Source organism: Dreissena polymorpha, chromosome 1 (genome assembly GCF_020536995.1).
Source record: "Dreissena polymorpha isolate Duluth1 chromosome 1, UMN_Dpol_1.0, whole genome shotgun sequence".
NCBI lineage: Eukaryota > Metazoa > Mollusca > Bivalvia > Myida > Dreissenidae > Dreissena > Dreissena polymorpha.
In genome coordinates, this window is record NC_068355.1 from 108,500,759 (window position 1) to 108,522,861 (window position 22,103).

At 35.2% G+C, this 22,103-nt stretch overlaps 1 protein-coding gene across 6 annotated transcripts in view; it reads left to right on the forward strand.

The window, feature by feature from the left end:
- The window catches only part of LOC127843771 (RUN domain-containing protein 1-like), a 50,353-nt gene that overhangs the window by 9,818 nt on the left and 18,432 nt on the right, over window positions 1-22,103 (forward strand). For 5 of the 6 annotated variants that reach the window (XM_052373559.1, XM_052373552.1, XM_052373544.1 and 2 more), the window contains exons 3-9: window positions 4,678-4,825; window positions 9,675-9,767; window positions 10,006-10,113; window positions 11,194-11,306; window positions 13,511-13,553; window positions 19,304-19,394; window positions 19,988-20,055. In XM_052373559.1, coding sequence (XP_052229519.1) covers window positions 4,678-4,825; window positions 9,675-9,767; window positions 10,006-10,113; window positions 11,194-11,306; window positions 13,511-13,553; window positions 19,304-19,394; window positions 19,988-20,055 — 664 coding nt within the window. The remainder of the gene's footprint in view (window positions 1-4,677; window positions 4,826-9,674; window positions 9,768-10,005; window positions 10,114-11,193; window positions 11,307-13,510; window positions 13,554-19,303; window positions 19,395-19,987; window positions 20,056-22,103) is intronic. The other variant, XM_052373580.1, reaches the window with a different exon arrangement.

Consider the following 22,103-nt stretch of genomic DNA (forward strand, 5'->3'; position numbering starts at 1 on the left):
GTTAAAGGTGTCCTGCTTTTTGGTCAAATGTCCCGACATTTTTAATGGACTGTCCCGATTTGGACCCGAAAATTTCTGGCATGTATGATGGTAAGCCTATCAACTAAGAGATAACTGAAATAAAGACAACATGTACACAATTTTGCAGTATCTATCTCCCTTGTTTAACCTGCCGAGTCATGTTTCCCAATCTATTTTTACTTCTGCTCTAGAATTTGTTAGACCCCTTGGTTTCAAAACACTTAAAGGGTAAATACTTCAAAATGCATATTTTTCTAGTAAAATGACATTTTTGGCTAAGTTGTTATTTCTCGTGTAAATCTGTACTTATTGTTTTGTCACATTTGTTATCAGTTTGTAGCAAATTAATCTATAATGGGAACTATTACTGATAAGCCATCTTTGAGAAATTCCCTGCAGATATTGATCATTGCAGTGTATAACTTTTTACCACTCAGCTTTCTTAGCCAGGTAGTGTCTGATACAGTTAGAAAATCAGCATTAGTTGCCCTGAACAAATTGATAATGACCACAGACTGACAGAATCATGATTCCTAGGTACTTAATTACCCTCTCACTGTGCTCTATGCCAGATGTTAATATCAGTGGTCAGTAATACAAGCTAGTTGAAGTGTTTGATATATTTTATTTCACAGAAGGAGTATTAAATGCATGTTTTTAACAATAAACAAAAAATATGTAATTTAAATGGGAACTTCATATCAAAACAAGATTCTATAATAATTCACTTTATATAATCATATTTAGGATATGTTAACACATATCAAATGGATACTCTATGAAAACAACAAAGAAATAATTTCAATTATAAGTTTCTGGAGATAGAAATCAGAATCAGAATAACCTTCAAAGTCAAGTTTTGCCTTTCTTATTTGCAGAGTTCATTTATCAAGATTTAATCATTTTCAGGCTTTATGTTTTAAAACGATGTCAGAAAATTGAAAATAAAACAGTAATGAATGATACAAAATATTAATGAAATGAAATATAAAATCGATACATTTTCATATTTCTAAATTGTTTAGTGTAAAACAGCCTACTGTTGAATATTTTTTTTTTAATTATATTTAAGTTAACGGCAATACCTTTAGTTAATTGAATTACAACCAATCAGCGGTGTCATCCTGACCGGAAATAAGGGTTTGTCGAATAAATATTTCGCATTTAATACATAAGTGCTCACAAAGTAACATAACCCGTAACCATGCCGTGACCGGTTCACTTGCGTAAGCAAACGAGACCGCAATACCACACCTGGATACGACAGTTGAGTTCGAAAATGGTTTGGATTTGTAAAAAAACATGGCCGCCAGGGGGGTCTTTTTACTATAGTGGGGGACATATTGTTTTTGCCCTGTCTGTTGGTCTGTCTGTTTGCGCCAACTTTAACATTTTGCAATAACTTTTGCTATATTGAAGATAGCAACTTCATATTTGGCATGCATGTGTATCTCATGAAGCTGCACATTTTGAGTGGTGAAAGGTCAAGGTCATCCTTCAAGGTCAGAGGTCAGATATATGTGGCAAAATCGCTCATTTTATGAATACTTTTGCAATATTGAAGATAGCAACTTGATATTTGGCATGCATGTGTATCTCATAGAGCTGCACATTTTGAGTGGTGAAAGGTCAAGGTCATCCTTCAAGGTCAGAGGTCAAATATATGTGGCCCAAATCGCTTATTTTATAAATACTTTTGCAATATTGAAGATAGCAACTTGATATTTGGCATGCATGTGCATCTCATGGAGCTGCACATTTCGAGTGGTGAAAGGTCAAGGTCATCCTTCAAGGTCAGAGGTCAAATATATGTGGCCCAAATCGCTTATTTTATGAATACTTTTGCAATATTGAAGATAGCAACTTGATATTTGGCATGCATGTGTATCTCATGGAGCTGCACATTTTGAGTGGTGAAAGGTCAAGGTCATCCTTTACAAGGTCAAGGTCATCCTACAAGGTCAAACATCATATAGGGGGACATTGTGTTTCACAAACACATCTTGTTTTCTTCTTATTTTTGAAAGATCATCTATTAAATGATCACACACCCACATTATACTCCCCCCCCCCCTCTCAATGATGGCTTACGTTATACTGTAAAGCACTCGAATAGTCGAGCGCGCTGTCCTCTAACAGCTCTTGTTCCTGTGCCTTACATACTATTAAAGTTTATATTTATATAGTAAAAAAGCTTGTGAACACTCTAGAAGTATCATTTTTTGGCTAATCATCATGAAATTTTGTCAAAACATTAGCTATGTGGATGTCTCGGACGAGTTTGAAAATGGTCGTGATAAGTGGAAAAACATGGGCACCAGGTGGTGGGGCAGTTTTCTTTATATGTATAAAGTGAAAACATGTGAACAGTCTAGGAGACACATTATCTTCATGAAATTTGGACATATCTTGGAAGAGTTCAAAAATGGTTCAGGTCTGTTAAAAAAACATGGCCGCCAGGGGGCCATTTGTTGTTCATTCTTCATGAAACTTGGTTAGAACACTATTGTGTTTCATTGATATCTTGGGCTGCAAAGAACAGGTCATTTCTTTTTATCTCAGGTGAGCGTCTTTGGGCCTTTCAGGCCCTCTTGTTTAAGATAAAGAGTATTTCACTCATGACTTTTTTAGCTGATGAGTAAAATACAAAATCAAAGACTTGCGGGAGAATTTAAAATATTTTAATATTTTGTATTTTATAAAATTTTTATAGATGAATATGCAGAAAACATGTATTTATAATAAAGAACATCTACTCTTGTTTACATAAACATGCATTTTGATATGGCTGATCAAATAATATGAATTGGGGCACTGTTGGTCAAACTGATGCATATGCCAATTTTTAGCTCACCTGAGCACAACGTGCTCATGGTGAGCTTTTGTGATCGCCTTTTGTCCGTCGTGCGTTGTCTGTTGTGCAACGTCAACATTTGCCTTGTTCACTCTCTGAAGCCACATTTATTGTCCAATCTTCATGAAATTTGGTCAGAAGATTGGTCTCGATGATATCTTGGATGGTTCGAAAATGGTTACGTTTGCTTGAAAAACGTGGCTGCCAAGGGGTGGGGCATTTTCCCTTATATGGCTATAGTAAAATCTTGTTAACACTCTAGAGGCCACATTTATTGTCTGATCTTCATGAAACTTGGTCAGAAGATTCATCCTAATAATATCTTGGACGAGTTTAAAAATGATGTCCGTTGGTTGAAAAACATGGCCGCCAGTAGTAAAACCTTGTTAACACTCTAGAGGCCACATTTATTTTCCGATCTTCAATAAACTTGGTCAGAAGATTTGTCCCAATGATATCTTTGATGAGTTTGAAAATGGTAACCTTTGCTTGAAAAACATTGCGGCCAAGGGGCGAGGCATTTTTCCTTATATGGCTATTTATGGCTTTAGTAAAATCTTTTTAACACTCTGCCACATTTATAGTCCTATCTTCATGAAACTCGGTCAGAAGATTCATCCCAATAATATCTTGGACGAGTTCGAAAATGATGCTGGGTGGTTGAAAAACATGGCCACCATGGTGGCGGGGCATTTTTCCTTATATGGCTATAGTTAAACCTTGTTAACACTCTAGAGGCCACATTTATTGTTCATTTGGTCAGAAGATTGGTCTCAATGATATTTTGGATGAGTTCAAAACAATTATGTTTGCTTGAAAAGCATGGCTTCCAAAGGGCTGGACACTTTTCCTTATATGGCTATAGTAAAATCTTGTTAACACTCTAGAGGCCACATTTACTGTCCGATCTTCATGAAACTTGGTCATGAGATTCATCCTGATTATATATTGGACAAGTTCATAAATGATGTCGGTTGGTTGAAAAACATAGCTGCCAGGGGGCGGGGCATTTTTCCTTATATGGCTATAGTAAAACCTTGTTTACATTCTAGAGGCCACATTTATTTTCTGATCTTCATGAAACTTGATCAGAAGATTTGTCCCAATAATATCTTGTTATCTCAGGTGAGCGACTTTGGGCCTTTCAGGTCTTCTTGTTTGAGATTTTGCCGCCCCTGCCATTCTATGTCAACATTTTGTTCTTACTTGATGCCAATATGCCCAAGAAATGTTTAACACTAACCAACAATAATTATAAACTATACATCAGCCTATTTGGTTGAAGTTCCAACTAAATGGAAATTCAAGTTAAGTTTGAATGTGTTCTGTATATTTAAACTTATAACAAATAGTGTTTGTTGGCTTTTAAATAAAAAAGCAATGCTAGACATATTTTTTTTATAAATATTATTTTCACTTCGCTCCATTAATTATAATGCCTTATTTGTAAGTTAAATATTATTTCAATATCAGTAAAATATAGGTTAGTTTAATTTTAAGATATTCCCAACAATATGTGCAAAAAACTTGACAGAAATAGAAATTGAGAGAGCAATAAAGTCTTAAACTATTTGGCTACTTATTAATAGTCTTACTGTTAGTAAAATATGTACTAGAAGTAATTCCATTTGTATACAGCCTATTTGTAAAACAGGAAAGAATTGAACTCAAAACACTGAATGAGTTTTTATTTGAGGAAAGAAAATGAATACAAAAAAATATTTTAAATGTTACAAAATATGTAGACAAATGCTTAAAATCATAGAAACCCTTGCACTATTTTGCCTTTCACTTCTTACCAGCAGGTTTCAAAATGAGAGTGAAGAACTCCGGCGTCTAGAGGAAGAACAAGAGCAGTTGAACTCATCCTTGCTTGCGTTGACAACCCACTTTGCCCAGGTCCAGTTCCGGTTGAAACAGATTGTGAGCGCTGATGATGACCAGAAAGAGGTTTGTAATATTCAAAGTATGGAAAGATCATAGAACCCACAAGGTGCTGGGTGCTGCTACAAAAGAAAAAAGGGTCAGGGTGGAAAGCCCAACTGGTAGTTTTTTTTCCCCACTGTTTTGTATTCTTTTATAATATATGTATATACACTCAATTAACAAAGACATGCACATTCATATACTTATAGGGATCTTTTCACAGTTTGGTAAATTGACAAAATTGAAAAAGTTGTTTCAGATTCGCAAATTTTCGTTTTAGTCATGATATTTGTGGGGAAACAGTATTACTGAACATTAACCATAGTCCAATATAGCCATTATATGTATCTTTTGACGTTTTGAATTTTGAAAACCTTAAAATTATAAAGCGTTGCAACGCGAAACGATTGAATAATTTGGAGAGTTCTGTTGTTGTCGTTTAAATTTGCGAAACTACGAAGATTGCTTATATAAGGTATAAAATACTAAAACTGTGTTAACCTGGCAGAATAGCCAAGAGGGCTAATGTGTTTTTACTTCAGACTAATTCCAGGACTCCGGGGGTCACTGGTTCGAGCCCTGGTACCGGCTACTTTTTTTTCCTTTTTTTTCATTTCATTCTTGATTTTTTACTGGAGCTTTTAAGATCCAATGTTTACATTTATCAATATAAAGCATTTAATGACAAACTTCAAAATATGCCAAAAACTTTGAAAAGGCCCCTTTAATCTACCATATGTAATGTGTTTTCACTATATTTTAAAATTTATTACACAATTTGATTTAATATTATACATCCTTCAACCTATTACCTTTTTTAGTTCACTTAAATAATCTTTATGTATAATACAATAATAAGTGCGTCTTGAACAAAAATGATTCAGATTTACAACAACAATTAAACTACATGTATGGTTACAAGTTCAAGCAATATAAAACCCAAATATGTAACATTTGCTAGTGTTGTTAAAAATTAACAAAGTTTGATTTACAATTAGAGTTCAGTTTACAAAATAATCAATGTAAACTTTGTAATCAATATGCGAACAACATAGTAAGCTTTGATCAAGTAAACAAATTTTGCACATTTCATATATAATGTTTTAGTGCATTAAAGTATATTTATATATACTGTGGGAGGTAGCAACATCACAAATGTAGGATAAATGTTTTTTACTAGTTTTCTCATTCAAGCAATTAAATTACTCTAAAAGATTATACACAAGCGTTAAAATAAAAATACAAAAATTACATATAACTATAGGTAAAAACACCACAGTGCCCCGTAAGCATAGAAGACACTGGGAAAGTAGCACATAATGTAAAACAACACATTAAATTAGCAGAACTAATTCTTACAAAAAGGTCTTTCATAGTTTCTTGAATCTACTTCCTCTGGCTGCTGTTGCAGATTCTGAAGGTTTCAATCACATTGTCTATATTGTCATAGATGTCAAACTTGACACGCTCTTATCTAGTGGTTAATCCATACACTCATTCATTGAAAAACCAAGCCTTGACACGCTCTTGTCTGGTGGTTAGTCCATACACTGATCAATTGAAGAACCAAGCCTTGACACGCTCTTGTCTGGTGGTTAGTCCATACACTGATCAATTGAAGAACCAAGCCTTGACACGCTCTTGTCTGGTGGTTAGTCCATACACTGATCAATTGAAGAACCAAGCCTTGACACGCTCTTGTCTGGTGGTTAGTCCTTACACTGATCAATTGAAGAACCAAGCCTTGACACGCTCTTGTCTGGTGGTTAGTCCATACACTGATCAATTGAAGAACCAAGCCTTGACACGCTCTTGTCTGGTGGTTAGTCCATACACTGATCAATTGAAGAACCAAGCCTTGACAGCTCTTGTCTGGTGGTTAGTCCATACACTGATCCATTGAAGAACCAAGCCGTGACACGCTCTTGTCTGTTGGTTAGTCCATACACTGTTCCATTGAAGAACCAAGCCTTGACACGCTCTTGTCTGGTGGTTAGTCCATACACTGTTCCATTGAAGAACCAAGTCTTGGCACGCTCTTGTCTGGTGGTTAGTCCATACACTGATCAATTGAAGAACCAAGCCTTGACACGCTCTTGTCTGGTGGTTAGTCCATACACTGATCAATTGAAGAACCAAGCCTTGACACACTCTTGTCTGGTGGTTAGTCCATACAATGATCAATTGAAGAACCAAGCCTTGACACGCTCTTGTCTGTTGGTTAGTCCATACAATGTTCCATTGAAGAACCAAGTCTTGGCACGCTCTTGTCTGGTGGTTAGTCCATACAATGATCAATTGAAGAACCAAGCCTTGACAAGCTCTTGACTGGTGGTTAGTCCATACACTGATCAATTGAAGAACCAAGCCTAGACACACTCTTGTCTGGTGGTTAGTCCTTGCACTGATCAATTGAAGAACCAAGCCTTGACACGCTCTTGACTGGTGGTTAGTCCATAAACTGATCAATTGAAGAACCAAGCCTTGACACGCTCTTGTCTGGTGGTTAGTCCTTACACTGATCTATTGAAGAACCAAGCCGTTACACGCTCTTGTCTGTTGGTTAGTCCATACACTGATCAATTGAAGAACCAAGCCTTGACACTCTCTTGTCTGGTGGTTAGTCCTTACACTGATCAATTGAAGAACCAAGCCTTGACACGCTCTTGACTGGTGGTTGCCGTGGTTAGTCCATACACTGATCAATTGAAGAACCAAGCCTTGACACGCTCTTGACTGGTGGTTAGTCCATACACTGATCAATTGAAGTACCAAGCCTTGACACTCTTGTCTGGTGGTTAGTCCATACACTGATCCATTGCAGAACCAAGCCGTGACACGCTCTTGTCTGGTGGTTAGTCTTTACACTGATCAATTGAAGAACCAAGCCTTGACACTCTCTTGTCTGGTGGTTAGTCCTTACACTGATCAATTGAAGAACCAAGCCGTGACACGCTCTTGTCTGGTGGTTAGTCCTTACATTGATCAATTGAAGAACCAAGCCTTGACACGCTCTTGTCTGGTGGTTAGTCCTTACACTGATCAATTGAAGAACCAAGCCTTGACACGCTCTTGTCTGGTGGTTAGTCCTTACACTGATAAATTGAAGAACCAAGCCTTGACACGCTCTTGACTGGTGGTTGCCGTGTAAGTCCATACACTGATCAATTGAAGAACCAAGCCTTGACACACTCTTGTCTGGTGGTTAGTCCTTGCACTGATCCATTGAAAAACCAAGCCTTAACACACTCTTGTCTGGCGGTAAGTCCATTGTCATAGATGTCAAACTTGACACGCTCTTGTCTGTAGGTTAGTCCATACACTGATCCATTGAAGAGCCAAGCACTATCAATGTTATGGTGCAATGTTAGCCTGCGTAGCTCTGCTCAGCCCAGAGTTCAGTTTGGTCAAATCATCAGCAATATGGTTACCCACTTCCTTCATAGCCTTGTGTTTTTATGCCCCTGAAGGTGGGCATATAGTGATCGCACTGTCCGTCTGTCTGTCCGTCCATCACACTTTAGGTTTCAAAAAATGCTCATAACTTCTATGTTGCTTCAGATGTAACCTTCATGTTTGGTATGCATGTGTATATGGACAAGGCCTTTCCATACGCACACAAATTTTCACCCCATCAGCTTGCTGAGGACTGGTTTTGTATTCTCCTTTTTCCCTATGATTCGATGGATAACCATGATGTCCTGCTTTTCAAGGGGTCACTCCTTGCTTGTTGAAGAGATTAGCAACTTGTGTTATGAGGGTCTCAGAGTTTTCATCACCATCCACTTTTGCATCCATGATCTTAATATTATTTTTGCAAGAATATTGTTAATTGTAGTTCCCTCTTGTGTTTGCTTCCTTTGCTAAAGCATGCGTTCTTGTCATTTGCATTTCTATTGACTGAAGTTGTTCTGCATGATGCTTCTTTAGGTGGGTTACATGTTCCTGAAGTGACATGTATTTACTATCCAACGAATCTACTTTTTCTCTAACCTCTTGTCCTTCGCAATCCAATTCTGACTTCAATGCCTGTTATGACCTGTGTCACACATTCCACTATCTCCTCTTTCTTTACAACTGAATTTAGATCTTCTCTCAAGTCCATTATGCCAGAGCACATGGTATCTATCTGTTCCTGCAGCCTTCCAAAGTCCATGCTTTCACTAGAATCTGAACTAGTGCGTCTTGGCTGTTTCGGTGCACGTTCACTTCTTAGTGCTGAAGGACTTAGTTTATTTGCTCTAAAAAGCAACTGCTTAACTTGCTTATCTCCCTTTTCTATTTATTCTCCCTTTGAACTCATTTCTGACTTTATTCATGTTCATGTACATGTGGAAATTTTTATATGAACAAATAAAAAGAAAACAAAGAGAAAATCTTTTTCATCTAATAGCTTCCAGAATTCAAATTGTTTTTTATCAATTATTTTTTTTATCAAAAAGTTCCACTGATACTATACATGAATATATTAAAAAAATCACTCCTTATTCACTTTTTTCCTATGTGTTTTTGCAAAAGTTGCAGTTCTTTTTTTTGCACATCCTCTTTTGCACAAAATATAATCTCTTAACTGATGACACTCACTTAATTTTTCCCTGCAAAAATCAGATATTTGAGAAATGTTCCTTTGATGGGCAGCTGAAACAGGTAATTTGTCTTTTAATTCATAAAATTGTCTGTGTTTCACAGTTTTTATCATGTTAATTAAATATGTTTCAATTATTTTCTAGCTTAGTTACAGATGATGCCTGAAATTATTGACATGTTTAAATTGTTTATATTTTAACATTGAAGTGTTTCTGACTCCTGTGTTGTTCATGTTTTGTTCTGTCTGACAGAGGTTGCTTAAGGATCTGTTTGTTCTGTCTGACAGAGGTTGCTTAAGGATCTGGAAGAGTTTGCGTTCCGGGGTATTCCCGATGTGAGGTGCTGTACAGGACAGGATGCTCTGATTCTGGAAGAAATGGTATATGTGCTTGATATAACATATAGTAACTGATAATGGGACACTGCAGACAAGAAGTAAACAATGCAGTTCAAATAACACAGTGCGATCGCCACTTGCCTCATTTGTGAAAAGGTGTTGTTATCAAGTATCTGCCGTAATCTACATGCTAATATTATTATCTGAAATATTATATGTCAAGTAATCTATATTAAACATAGGCCAAAACTATAATTGTTTATGTACGTTTTCTGCATAGAGCAACAAGGAGCATGAGAGAAAACTGAATGAGCAGAGAGAGAAGCAAAGAGAGTTAATCACCCAGCTGAAATCTCAACTAGAAGATCTTGAAACATACGCTTACGAGGCAGGTTACACAAGAATAGTCAGATTTCTGTTGTCTTATGTAATTGAAATAATCAGTTTTAATTAACATGTTTCTTTTTGCACTTAAAATCAAATGGTTTATATAAAGTATAATATATAATCCAAAGCCAGTGCGTTATTTTGTTTTAAGAAGTAAAACATGTGATTAGGTGTCACATTTATTATGCTCCCCCAAAATTTATTTTTGGGGGAGCATATAGTCGCCGCTTCATGTGTCCGTGAGTCAGTGTGTCCATGTGTCCGTCCGTGAACAATTTTTTGTCCGGGCTATTTCTCAGTAACTAATGACTGCCATTCAATGAAACTTTATGGAAAGCTTCACTGCCAATAGAAGATGTGCATATTATCAGCGGGTTCTGGTCAGATGATTTTGTCAGCGTTATGGCCCTTTGAAATTTTCCATTAACTATACATATAGTGCAATTCTTGTCCAGGCTATTTCTCAGCCACTAATGACTGGAATTCAATGAAACTTTATACGAAGCTTCACTACCATTAGGAGATAAGCATATTATCAGTTGGTTTTGGTCTGCTGATTTTTTAGAGAGTTATGGCCCTTTGAAATTTTTAAGTTGCTAAACCATCCATCATATTATTTTGTGAAAAGTTATGCCCCTTTTGTCCGGGCTATTTCTCAGCAACTAATGACCGTAATTCAATGAATCTTTATGGGAAGCTTCACTACCAAGAGGAGATGTGCATATAATCAGGTTCTGGTCGGATGATTTTTCACAGAGTTATGGCCCTTTGAAATTTTCTATTTAAAAATTCTTGTCCCCCCAACTACTGTGCCCTCAAGACGTTTCCTTTTATCTGAATATATAGTGCAATATTGTGACAAAAAAAACCTTTGGGGAGCATCACCCGTCTCCGACGGTTTCTTGTTATTATCAGTTAATCAAAATATTCAAAACAAAAAACTGTTGTTTTTTGCACACTGTAATGTATTGATATATTACATTCATAATGATATTTCTTCCAATTTTAGCAGCAAACTAAAAATCGACTCTCCTCACATATCACAATATAATTTCATACTTAACCGGATATACGTTCTTAGACTGGGGAATCTGAAGAACTTCCAACCAGTCAGCAGATTCAGAAGCAAAAAGTAGTCCTTGATCAGCTCAAGAATACGCTGGACCTTCGCATTGAGAAACTCGACAAACTCAGGTATGTCCTAATGATATTGGGTGTAGGCTTTTAGCTTGGAATGCTTCCATTACAGGCAGAGATTTGTGGGTGTTTGTTTGGTGTGAAGTTATAGACCAAGGTGTTGATTGTTTGTCTTACCATTAACGTTTGCAGTGTGCGGAAGACTTCCTTACACTTTTTTTAAATGGATTTTCATGTCTTTTAGCATAAAAATTAAGAATGCATTAATATGATCATGAAAAGGAAAGAAATAAAATGATGGAAATATTTTCCTCTTGAAGGAAATTTATTTTTAAAAATCATTTAGCAACTGATGTAACAAAATGAAGAATTGTCAAAATTACTAAATGTATGTAATATAAGTAAAACTGAAATGTAGTCTGCTGCAATGATGAGTATTGATTTTTAGCTCGGCTATTTTCATAGAAAAACCAAGGTATTTTCATAGCCAGCTTGTCGTGTCCACCGTCCGTGTCAAGGATTGTAAAGGTTTTTAACATTGGCTCTAAAATCAAAGTCCTTCCACCTACAACTTTGAAACTTCATATGTAGATGCACCGTGATGAGTTCTACACGCCACTCCCATTTTTGGGTCACTAGGTCAAAGGTCAAGGTCACTCTAAAAAAAATAAAAAATTCTAACTTTTCGCAGCCGAGCGTGGCACCAGTTACGCGGTGCTCTTGTTCAATCTTCTGGTACTAAATCTTTATTACATTGTTGTCTAGTAATGCGATGCTGAAAATAAAATAAAACGCACTGCATGTATCTTAGTCAAATTTTAAGTTAAATCTTTAATACAAATAAAGACAAAGCTGTATAAACCACACCAGGCCACATCAGAGTTTGGAACGGTTGTTGCGTCCTGCTTTTTATTTCTAGCTGGAGCACTGTCAGACAAATTGCCTGGTTGTTACCTTCCCCGTGCATTGAAGAATTTTTAAATAACTTGGAAGAAAGTCAAATGTCAAAATATCACTTTTAATATTTTGCAATTTGTGTTTACCTGATTTAGTACATCTACTGTGAAACCATTTATTTTGGTCAGCACGAAATTTCGTCCTTTTTAAAAAATGACTATTTTGTTAGCACTTAAATTCGTCCATTTCTGGTTTTGAAAAAAAAGCGTCCAATTTGTTTGTAATGTTTGTAATACATGTTATACGCGGTTGCGAAAAAGTCGTGCTGGGGAAAGAGGGGTAACACTTGGTAGTCACTTGCAGGAGGTGGGCCTTGTTTGGCATATGCCAATTAACAAGTCTGTTATTTCAGGTGATAGTAACTGTCCCTTATATTTTTAATAGTGTTGTCTTTAATTCGGATTCGCCGTGTGTTGGCTGTATAATCTGCAACACCCCTGAAAAACACGATACACACAATGGGTAATAAAGTTGTTAACAATTAGCGCTAATCAACACCATTCTACCTAAACGAAGTCGATGCATTCGATACAGCCTTATTGCATTCGCGTTTTACAGGAAATGTCAGTTGTCAATACACTGTATAATGTACACCCCTTTGTGTCAAAACCGGATTTAACTTGAGTGTGAATAGTCGACTGTTTCATGTTCTTTGTATCAATACCATCTGGGTATCTGTACTATAAGTATACCAGTCTACAAACAAGGTGCGCGCTTCCGCATATAGGTATTCGGACATTCAAAAATTTGACCTACGGTTTAGCGTTCAAGCCGTGGAACGCATTTAGCAATATAACTCGTTTTTTGTTCACTATTTCTAGTCGCTTATAACTTACCTTGCAATCTTTTTATACTCGCATTTTGCGAGTGTGCGAGTGTTAATTTTGAGCCCTGTGTATATGCGTGGATTAAGCTGGATTTAAATGCCTCATGCCTACGGTAATTCAGTCTTATTTGTTTCAAATATGGGACATGATTGTTCGTTAGGATCTTGAATTCGTCCATCGGTCGAAGGACGAAAATAAATGTCTGACGAATAATAATGGTTTCACAGTATTTTACTATTTGTTCATCAAAAACAACAATAAGACATCATTCAGTTTCAAATGTAGGTACTCATACTTGTTTTACCTTATCTTTGAAGCCAATATTATCTTTGATAGGATCCCAAAATAAAAGGCCTTTATTAGTTGTACAAAGAAAAAAAATCACTAGGAGCATGTTTGTACAGATTTGTTTGCTTTGTTAGAGCCTACTAACACGTGCTTACTAATAAGGCATGTGCCATGTGGTGTGTGTTTCAGCACGGAGGAACTCCGACAGGTTGTGGATCATGCAGTGGGGCAGGTACAACTATTGCTTTCATTCATATGTCATTCATGACTTGAAACACATGTGAAAAATAGTGCAATTTTAAATATCTGTTTGAAACACTCTTACACATGCAGTGTTTAGAACATGTGCAGACTGTTAATTCATGTTTACATATATTGCAAGGTATTCATTGTAATCTTAAAAGTACTACATTTCCCACTTATTATTTAACTTAAACTTATCAATGTTTTTGTTTGCCTTTAATTTTCAGCCACAATTATTTATTAAAACAATCACATGAATTTGTGAATCTTATTTGGAAACAGACACACTTGGTTCTTTTGTTTGCTCAACAGCTTGAAATGTGTGGCTTAACCCTAATACACAAATACATTATTTAAAGGGACCTATAAATAGATTTGCAAATTGACAATCTGAATAAAAACTAAATAAAGAAATATGGCAAAAGTTCTTCTTTTGATTTATTATTGATTGTGGTTTCCTTGAAAATATGTAGAAAGGCTTTATTGCCCAGTGGTTATCATGTCAAATTTTGATTCTTAATTAATCAGTTTGGAATTCTGGCAACAATAAATACATGTATCTATTTTTAGCTCACCTGTCACGAAGTGACATGGTGAGCTTATTTGATCGTGTGATTCCAGCGTCCGTTGTGCGTGCGTGTGTGCGTCCGTCAACAATTTGTTTGTGTAGACAGTGGAGGCCACAGTTTTCATCCAATCTTTATGAAATTTGGTCAGAATGTTTATCTTGATGAAATCTGGGTTGAGATTGTATTTGGGTCATCTGGGGTTAAAAACTAGGTCACAAGGTCAAATAATAGAAAAACCTTGTGTAGACAATAGAGGTCACAGTTTTCATCCAATCTTTATGAAATTAATTATTTGGTCACAATGTTTATCTTGATGAAATCTGAGTTGGGATTGTATTTGGGTCATCTGGGGTCAAAAACTAGGTCACTAGGTCAAATCATATAAAAACCTTGTGTAGACATAGAGGTCACAGTTTTCATCAGATCTTAATGAAATATGGTCAGAATGTTTATCTTGATGAAATCTGGGTTGGGATCGTATTTGGGTCATCTGGGGTCAAAAACTAGGTCATTGGGTCAAATCATAGAAAAACCTTGTGTAGACAATAGAGGTCACAGTTTCCATCAGATCTTTATGAAATTTTGTCAGAATGTTTATCTTGATGAAATCTGGATTGGGATTGTATTTAGGTCATCTGGGGTCAAAAACTAGGTCATGGGTCAAATCATAGAAAAACCTTGTGTAGACAATAGAGGTCACAGTTTCCATCAGATCTTTATGAAATTTTGTCAGAATGTTTATCTTGGTGAAATCTGGATTTGGATTGTATTTGGGTCATCTGGGGCAGAAACTAGGTCACTAGGTCAAATCATAAACAAAACCTTGTGTAGACAATAGAGGTCATAGTTTTCATCTGATCTTAATGAAAAATGGTCAGAATGTTTATCTTGACAATTTCTGATTTTGGATCGTATATGGGTCATCTGGGGTCAAAAATTAGGTCACTGTGCCAATTATAGTCAAACCTTGTGTAGATGAAAGAGGTCACAGTTATCATCACGTCTTAATGAAATTTTGTCAGAATGTATTAATTGATGAAATCTGGCTTAGGATTTATTGTATATCGGTCATCTGAGGTCATAAAGTAGGTCATCTGGTCTTTTTAGCTATGGTCCTGAATTTTGGCCCATTTGTACTTCATGATATACCTAGCCATAGTCTTATAGAATTTAAGTTGATGTAGAAAGGTTAGTCAGGTGAGCGATTCAGGGCCATCATGTCCCTCTTGTTTCAAACATAGTTTTGTCAGGAAACAAATTTAATGACATTTTTCAAAAGCAATCTTTGCATAAATTCCCTTTATAGTTAATTATAATATGACTGTTATTTCAAAGCATAGCACGTGCATTCATGTAAGAAAATTTAAATATCTTGATTTTCCAACAGTTATTCTGTTTGAACCTACTTGATTCTCTTGGAAAATAGCAAGTTTATAAAATTCACCTGTATACATTTTATAAATATAGGATCTAGCATGAGTTTACATTTAATATGATATATTCTTAAACAATAAGGGGATTTTTTTTTTAAGTTCGCATTTGCAAAGCTAACTAAAATATTTTCTGGACAAGTATAATTTATAATGGTATGAAATAACAATAATTGTCAGATCTGTTTTATCACATGCTATGTTATTTTGTAATAAACAAAGAAAGAAGCCTTAAAAGGTATATAACACATGCTTAAGATAAACATATTTTTTATAGATATATTTACACAGAAAAAAGGTATAGAATGTGATTAAGCAATTTTTGTTGTGTTATTCAAGGTCCAGTCACACACATTTTACAAATTACTAATAGCACATTACAAATTACTTTGATCATTTTTGACAAGTTTGATGAATTATTGTCTGTTGCAAGGATGACCAATGTTGAAACTAAGACTGACTGGCTACTGATAATTCATTTAATTACCAGTGCCTTAAGCAGTAAACATGTAAATATTTTGATGACACATGGATGACCCGTTATGATTTAGAAGATACCGGTAATTTTAGATCTTTGGGAGTATCTTGGAGTCACTGTGTCTATTCATCTGTAATTTTGTTTGTTCACATAAAAAATGAAATAATTTGTTGTTCAAACTGTTTTCACATTTCTATAGTGATGAAATAGAAACTAAAATGTCATGGCCATGAGGTGTATATGCAAGACACTTTTTTCATCCCCTTTTCCCACACATTCATGACTATTTGCCCTTAGAAACAAAGAATTACATAGGTTTGTTATGTTAATTACATGTACATGGTATTTATACATGGATAACGTGAGCAATCTTGGTTCACACATTTCTTAGTTATTTACCCTTGAACATAGCTGACAAAGGTGTGCAGGGTTATTATCCCCGCCAAAAAAAAATTCGGAGGGGATATAGTAATTGGTCCTGTCTGTCCGGCTGAAACTTTGTCCGGAGCATAACTCAAATCTATTCAATGGATTTAATATAACCTTAGAATATAAACAGATGGCAACTAGGAGAAGTGCAGTGACCAAGAACCATAACTCTATCTACCTTAGTTTTTGAATTATCTCCCCTTTTATATAACTTTAAAGTTAATTTTTGTCCGGAGCTTAACTTTAAATCTACTGAAGGGATTTACTTCAAACTTGAAATATAAACAGATGGCAAGTAAGAAAAGTGTAGTGACTAAAAACCATAACTCTATCTACCTTAGTTTTTGAATTATCTCCCCTTTTATATAACTTTAAAGTAAATTTTTGTCTGGAGCATAACTCTAAATCTACTAGTGGGATTTACTTGAAACTTGAAATTTAAACAGATGGCAACTAGAAGAAGTGCAGTGACCAAGAACCATAACTCTATCTACCTTAGTTTTTGAATTATCTCCCCTTTTATATAATTTTAAAGTAAATTTTTGTCCGGAGCATAACTCTCAATCTACTGAAGGGATTTACTTGAAACTTGAAATATAAACAGATGGCAAGTAGGAGAAGTGCAGTGACTAAGAACCATACATCTATCTACCTTAGTGTTTGAATTATCTCCCTTTATTTAATTTCAAAGTAAATTTTTGTCCGGAGCATAATGAATTATCTCCCTTTATTTGTTTTTACAAATATTATTCTACTCTCTAAAACAAATGTTGTCATACAAGCAAACACATTTCGGCGGGGATTTGGCACTACTGTGACAAGCTCTTGTTATTTAAGAAATAGAAAACCTCACTGAGGGCCCTATGGCAGAATAGTGACCAGCCAGGCAGCCCCAAATAGTATCTGGACCGAAGCCTGGCTGGTCACTATTCTGCCATCGGGCCTGAAGTGATGTTTTTTCATTCTTATATTATACCGAACATTTTTGTGCAGATGAATGTCAATAAAAATAAAAATAAATAACACAATATAAATTCCATAAATATTTATCAGTTACTTTTTATAATATGTACCGTATTATTGTTGTGCGCAAATTGTCTCCCTGCGAAAGTTGGACACGGAAAAATTTGCTTCTGTATACAAAATTCATTTTTATTGTAAAGCATTTCACATATTGAGATACATTTTATACAGAGACAACTGCTCATATCGCAGACAACATGTTGCAAAACATTGATCCCAAATATAGCATTTAATTTTCGTATTTTTAAGATGTGATTTATAATAAAAAACACACACTAGTGACTTGCCAAACAAATCGTGACTATTAATAATATGTACGGTATTATTGTTGTACGCGAGTTGTCTCCCTGCAAAAGTTGGACACTGAAAAATGCGCTTCTTTATACATTTTAACATTAACCATAACTTTTTCACTTATGAAGATAGCAACTTGATATTTGGCATGCATGTTTATCTCATGGAGCTGAACATTTTGAGTGCTAAAATTTCAAAGTGAACATCATCCTTCAAGGTCTAGGATAAAAAAATCAAATCCAAGGGAAGTAATAAGCTTTAAATGGACATAATTATCTTCCCTGCCAACGTATATATTTTTGTTAAATCAATCAAAGCGGCGCAGTAGGCGGCATTGTGTTTCTGACAAACAAATCGTGGAAAAAGATCAAGGTCAAATTCATCCTTCAAGGTCTAAGGTCAAAAATACAAATTAAAGGGAAGTAATAAGCTTTAAAGGGAGATAATTATTCAATATTGAGCATAGCAACTTGTTATTTGGCATGCAAGTGTATCTTATGGAGCTGCACATTGAGTGGTAAATCTACAGTTACGGTCGTGGCTTTTAATTATTTGCTACTAAAAATAGGCAGTGGCTTTTAATTATTTGCTACTAAAAATAGAGATTTGTTAGAGGCAATTATTTTCAAGGGAAGTAATTTATATAATTATAAATATCATATTATATATTTCCTTACCAAGAATTTAACTTCTTTTCACAGTTACTGTACATATTTATTATTTGGATTATTTATAACTCAACTAAATGATTTGTCAAAGTTTTTTTTTTTTTAATGATATAATTATCATTTCTTTACTGTACTAATTTGTGAATAGTAGGTTCATTACATACCTCTGGACTTATGTCTATAGGTACATGATGAACTCTGGCTATGATCTCTTTGATAAACCACAGGCCTTGGTTGTCAGTCATGTCTGACTTGGTCAATTTGGCTGTCTACAGACCTTCCTCCCACCCCCATTGTTGGATTGGACAAAATCCAAGGGAAGTAATAAGCTTTAAATGGAGATGATTTCTATACCTTCCAAATGATAAATAGAAATTTTATTTCAAAGCGGTGCAGTAGGGGGCATTGTGTTTCTGACGAACACATCTCCTGTTGTAAAGAATTTTGAATATTGAGATATATTTTTTATAAAAATATATGCTTTTATTACAGACAACATGTTGCAAAACCTTGACCCCAAATATAGCATTATATTTTTGTATTTTTTAAGATGTGAGATGTGATTAATAATAAAAAACACACACTTGTGACCTGCTAAACGAAACGTGCGTTTACGCTAAGTATATAAAGCCAAATTCTCTTCTGCATCTTTACAGGGCTCTATTCAAAATCGCGCCTGCTGACTATGCACGCGCATCTTTACAAGGCACTATTCAAAATAACAGACCTGTGAAGTTTATATACGCAAAGAAGAAACAAATTTATGTGAGTTATAATATTCCTGTTTATAGCATGGTACGGGATGGATGTTGTGATGTTGTGTCACAGGCCGATGATTCTGTTTGCAGATAGTTAACCCAGCCAAGGTGAAGGAAAAGCTGGTGACTCAGTTGAAAACACAAGTCACTGATCTGGAGAGATTTATTGAGTTTCTTCAGGGTAAAACTTGTTTTTATTAAGCTAATGAAATCCTACGCATTTTGGATGTTTTTATTGGTCATTGACATTAAATTATAGTGTCATTAAAACAATGTAAATGTATAAAATTTCTTGAAAAAAAATGTAAGTGTGGATTTAACATTAAAGAAATAGCAAAGAATCAATAGCAAAAATAAATACATTTGTTGTCTTGAGGCAATAAATGCTTACAGAACAAATCTTAGCATTTTGACAAATGTTAATATTAAGGATGAAACAAAGATACTGTTAGACCCCAGCAATGCATATGTTGGCTTCTAATGTATCACGGTAAAAGTCTTTCTGTTCAGTTAATCCATGTTTGTAACCCTGAATTAATCCAGCAAAGTAATCCCACCCTTTCAACATGCAACATTAAAACTTGCATGGATTATTCTTTTTTCTGTGTGATTTGTATCATCTTGTGTTAATAATGGAAACTAATAGTAATATCCCATTTTCATGTTATAATTTCCATAATATGATTAATATTACAACTTGATGATATGCTGCATTTTGTTTGGGGGATTTGTAAATGCTGTGATAATGTCTTGCTTGTGCCTGACTTATTTCAGGGGAGGCCACCAGTCCTGGGCCACTGGGCAAAGAGAGGTGCACCTGTCCTGTACACAAACAGTCTTCAGTGAGTGATTCTTATGTTGGTGTTTGTGCTCTTGTCCGCTCAGAAGCAAAGTTAAAATGGCTATATGCAACCAGCATAAACCAGAACAGCCTGCAAGTATCTAGCAGTCTTATCAGGTTTTATGCTGCTTGCTGCTCATCAGTACCTAAAGTATGAAAATGAAGTCTTTACAACTTAAATCTAAAATGACAGGTCTAAGATTTAATAAGATTTTCTTTCTAAGTGAATACAAATGCCTCAGAGTGCTTTTCTGAGACGTAAAGGGTTATAGGTCAATTTTAACACTTTTGGAAACTTTATAATATGAAAGATAATTGTTTGAGATGCGGAATAAAACTATTTGCAACAATTAAGCGTTACGCCTTATGCCATAAATCACCATGTAAATCTTCCAATAACGCGCCGTTTTCTAAAAGTTGGACTGACTTACCTCCCTTGCTGTGACGTCAGAGCTGTACATCCGCTATTTTTAACAGCGTTATTTATGCCGAGACGATCAAATGCATTGCTATTACATAAATACTTTTATGGACTTTTCTGACGAATATGATCATTATGAAGATGAACTGCATGAAATTAGACAGTATATGTACAGTACACACCATATTATAGATTTAAAAAATCTCAATGAGACAAACCTCCTTTTCCCAAAATGGCTGGAAAAAGCCCTAAAATGTTCGTTATTAGATTGTTCATCACATATCTAAATTATTGTATTTTTTGTAAATAAATGCAAGTGAACGAAATCGTATTATTGTAACACATAATTTAACTTATAACAATAATTCTAATCATTTGCACCCATCGATGTAATTACATCGATGCTCTAACTGTTCATCGCGCATGTTTGGTCTAGTTCGTAATCTTTTCCACTTAAATGCATAGTGCAAACGTAAAGTTCAATAAAATTTCAGAGAACGGAAAACACACTCCCTTTTTTTTCGGGGTTAAGACGCCTTTTTTCCGAAGTGTCTTATTAATGGACAAAAATGAAAAACATAATATCCTTATTTTTGCGAAAATCCTTATGTGTACTCCTCCACGATAAAATCGTAGTCAGTTAGATCTACTGATGATAGCAACCGGGTGTAATCATCCTGGATATCGTGCTTTTCACGCATTATATTATCAAAATAGTTTTTCGACACGGAAAGCTTTTTAACAAATTTATATTTAATTCATTACAAATATATTACAAATATAAATGTTTTGTTGAATTCCCCAATAAGAATACACATTTGTTATCCGAAACACACTTCTGATTGTCTTCTCTTAGCGCGCCGTTTACAAATTCAAGCGTTAAATAAATATCGGGATTGTTAGCAGCTATAAACAGAAAATGTCTTATTTTCCTAATTTCAATGTTGTTAGCCTTTTAGTCGCCTATGCTTAAAGGAAACTGTGCTCGCACCTAGCTGTAGGCTCCCGCACCTGGATTAGTGATAATTTCGTGTTGTTTATGCTTTTCGCAGTTTGTACACGGAGTGTCTATTCTCATCTAGAGTCCGTGGTCACGATGAACACATAATTGATTTTTAATAATTTCAACATATATGTCTACATGTCGAATTTTATATTGAAAAATTAGGCTGCGACCATTTTGATATGTCGGCATTCTGTTTCATTTCAGACTCCATGCAGTTCTCAGATCATAATCTCTGTGATTTATTACTCTAACTTGTTAGTTTCTGACCACGCGTGCTACTGAAAATAGCCAACGGTTGTGTTTTATTGCACAAAGAAGCACACAATGGCTTCGACCAGTGTTTTCTTATCCCTAAATGTAAGATAAGCACGTGCAATATCAAATATTATGTTGGTCAGTACAAACGTTCTACCGAAAACCGCAGACTGCGTTTTTGTTTTATTGCCCAATAATGCCCTGAACATCCAATATCATGTGTATTACAACACACAAACTTTAGATAAGCACGTGCCGTCTGTCAAAACAATGATTTTTATAGATCAGTAAAAATATCTAAGTAACTCTCACAGTGAATTCCCGTATATGATCTCGGAAACGAGACTTGCTTAAAACGTTTAAAATA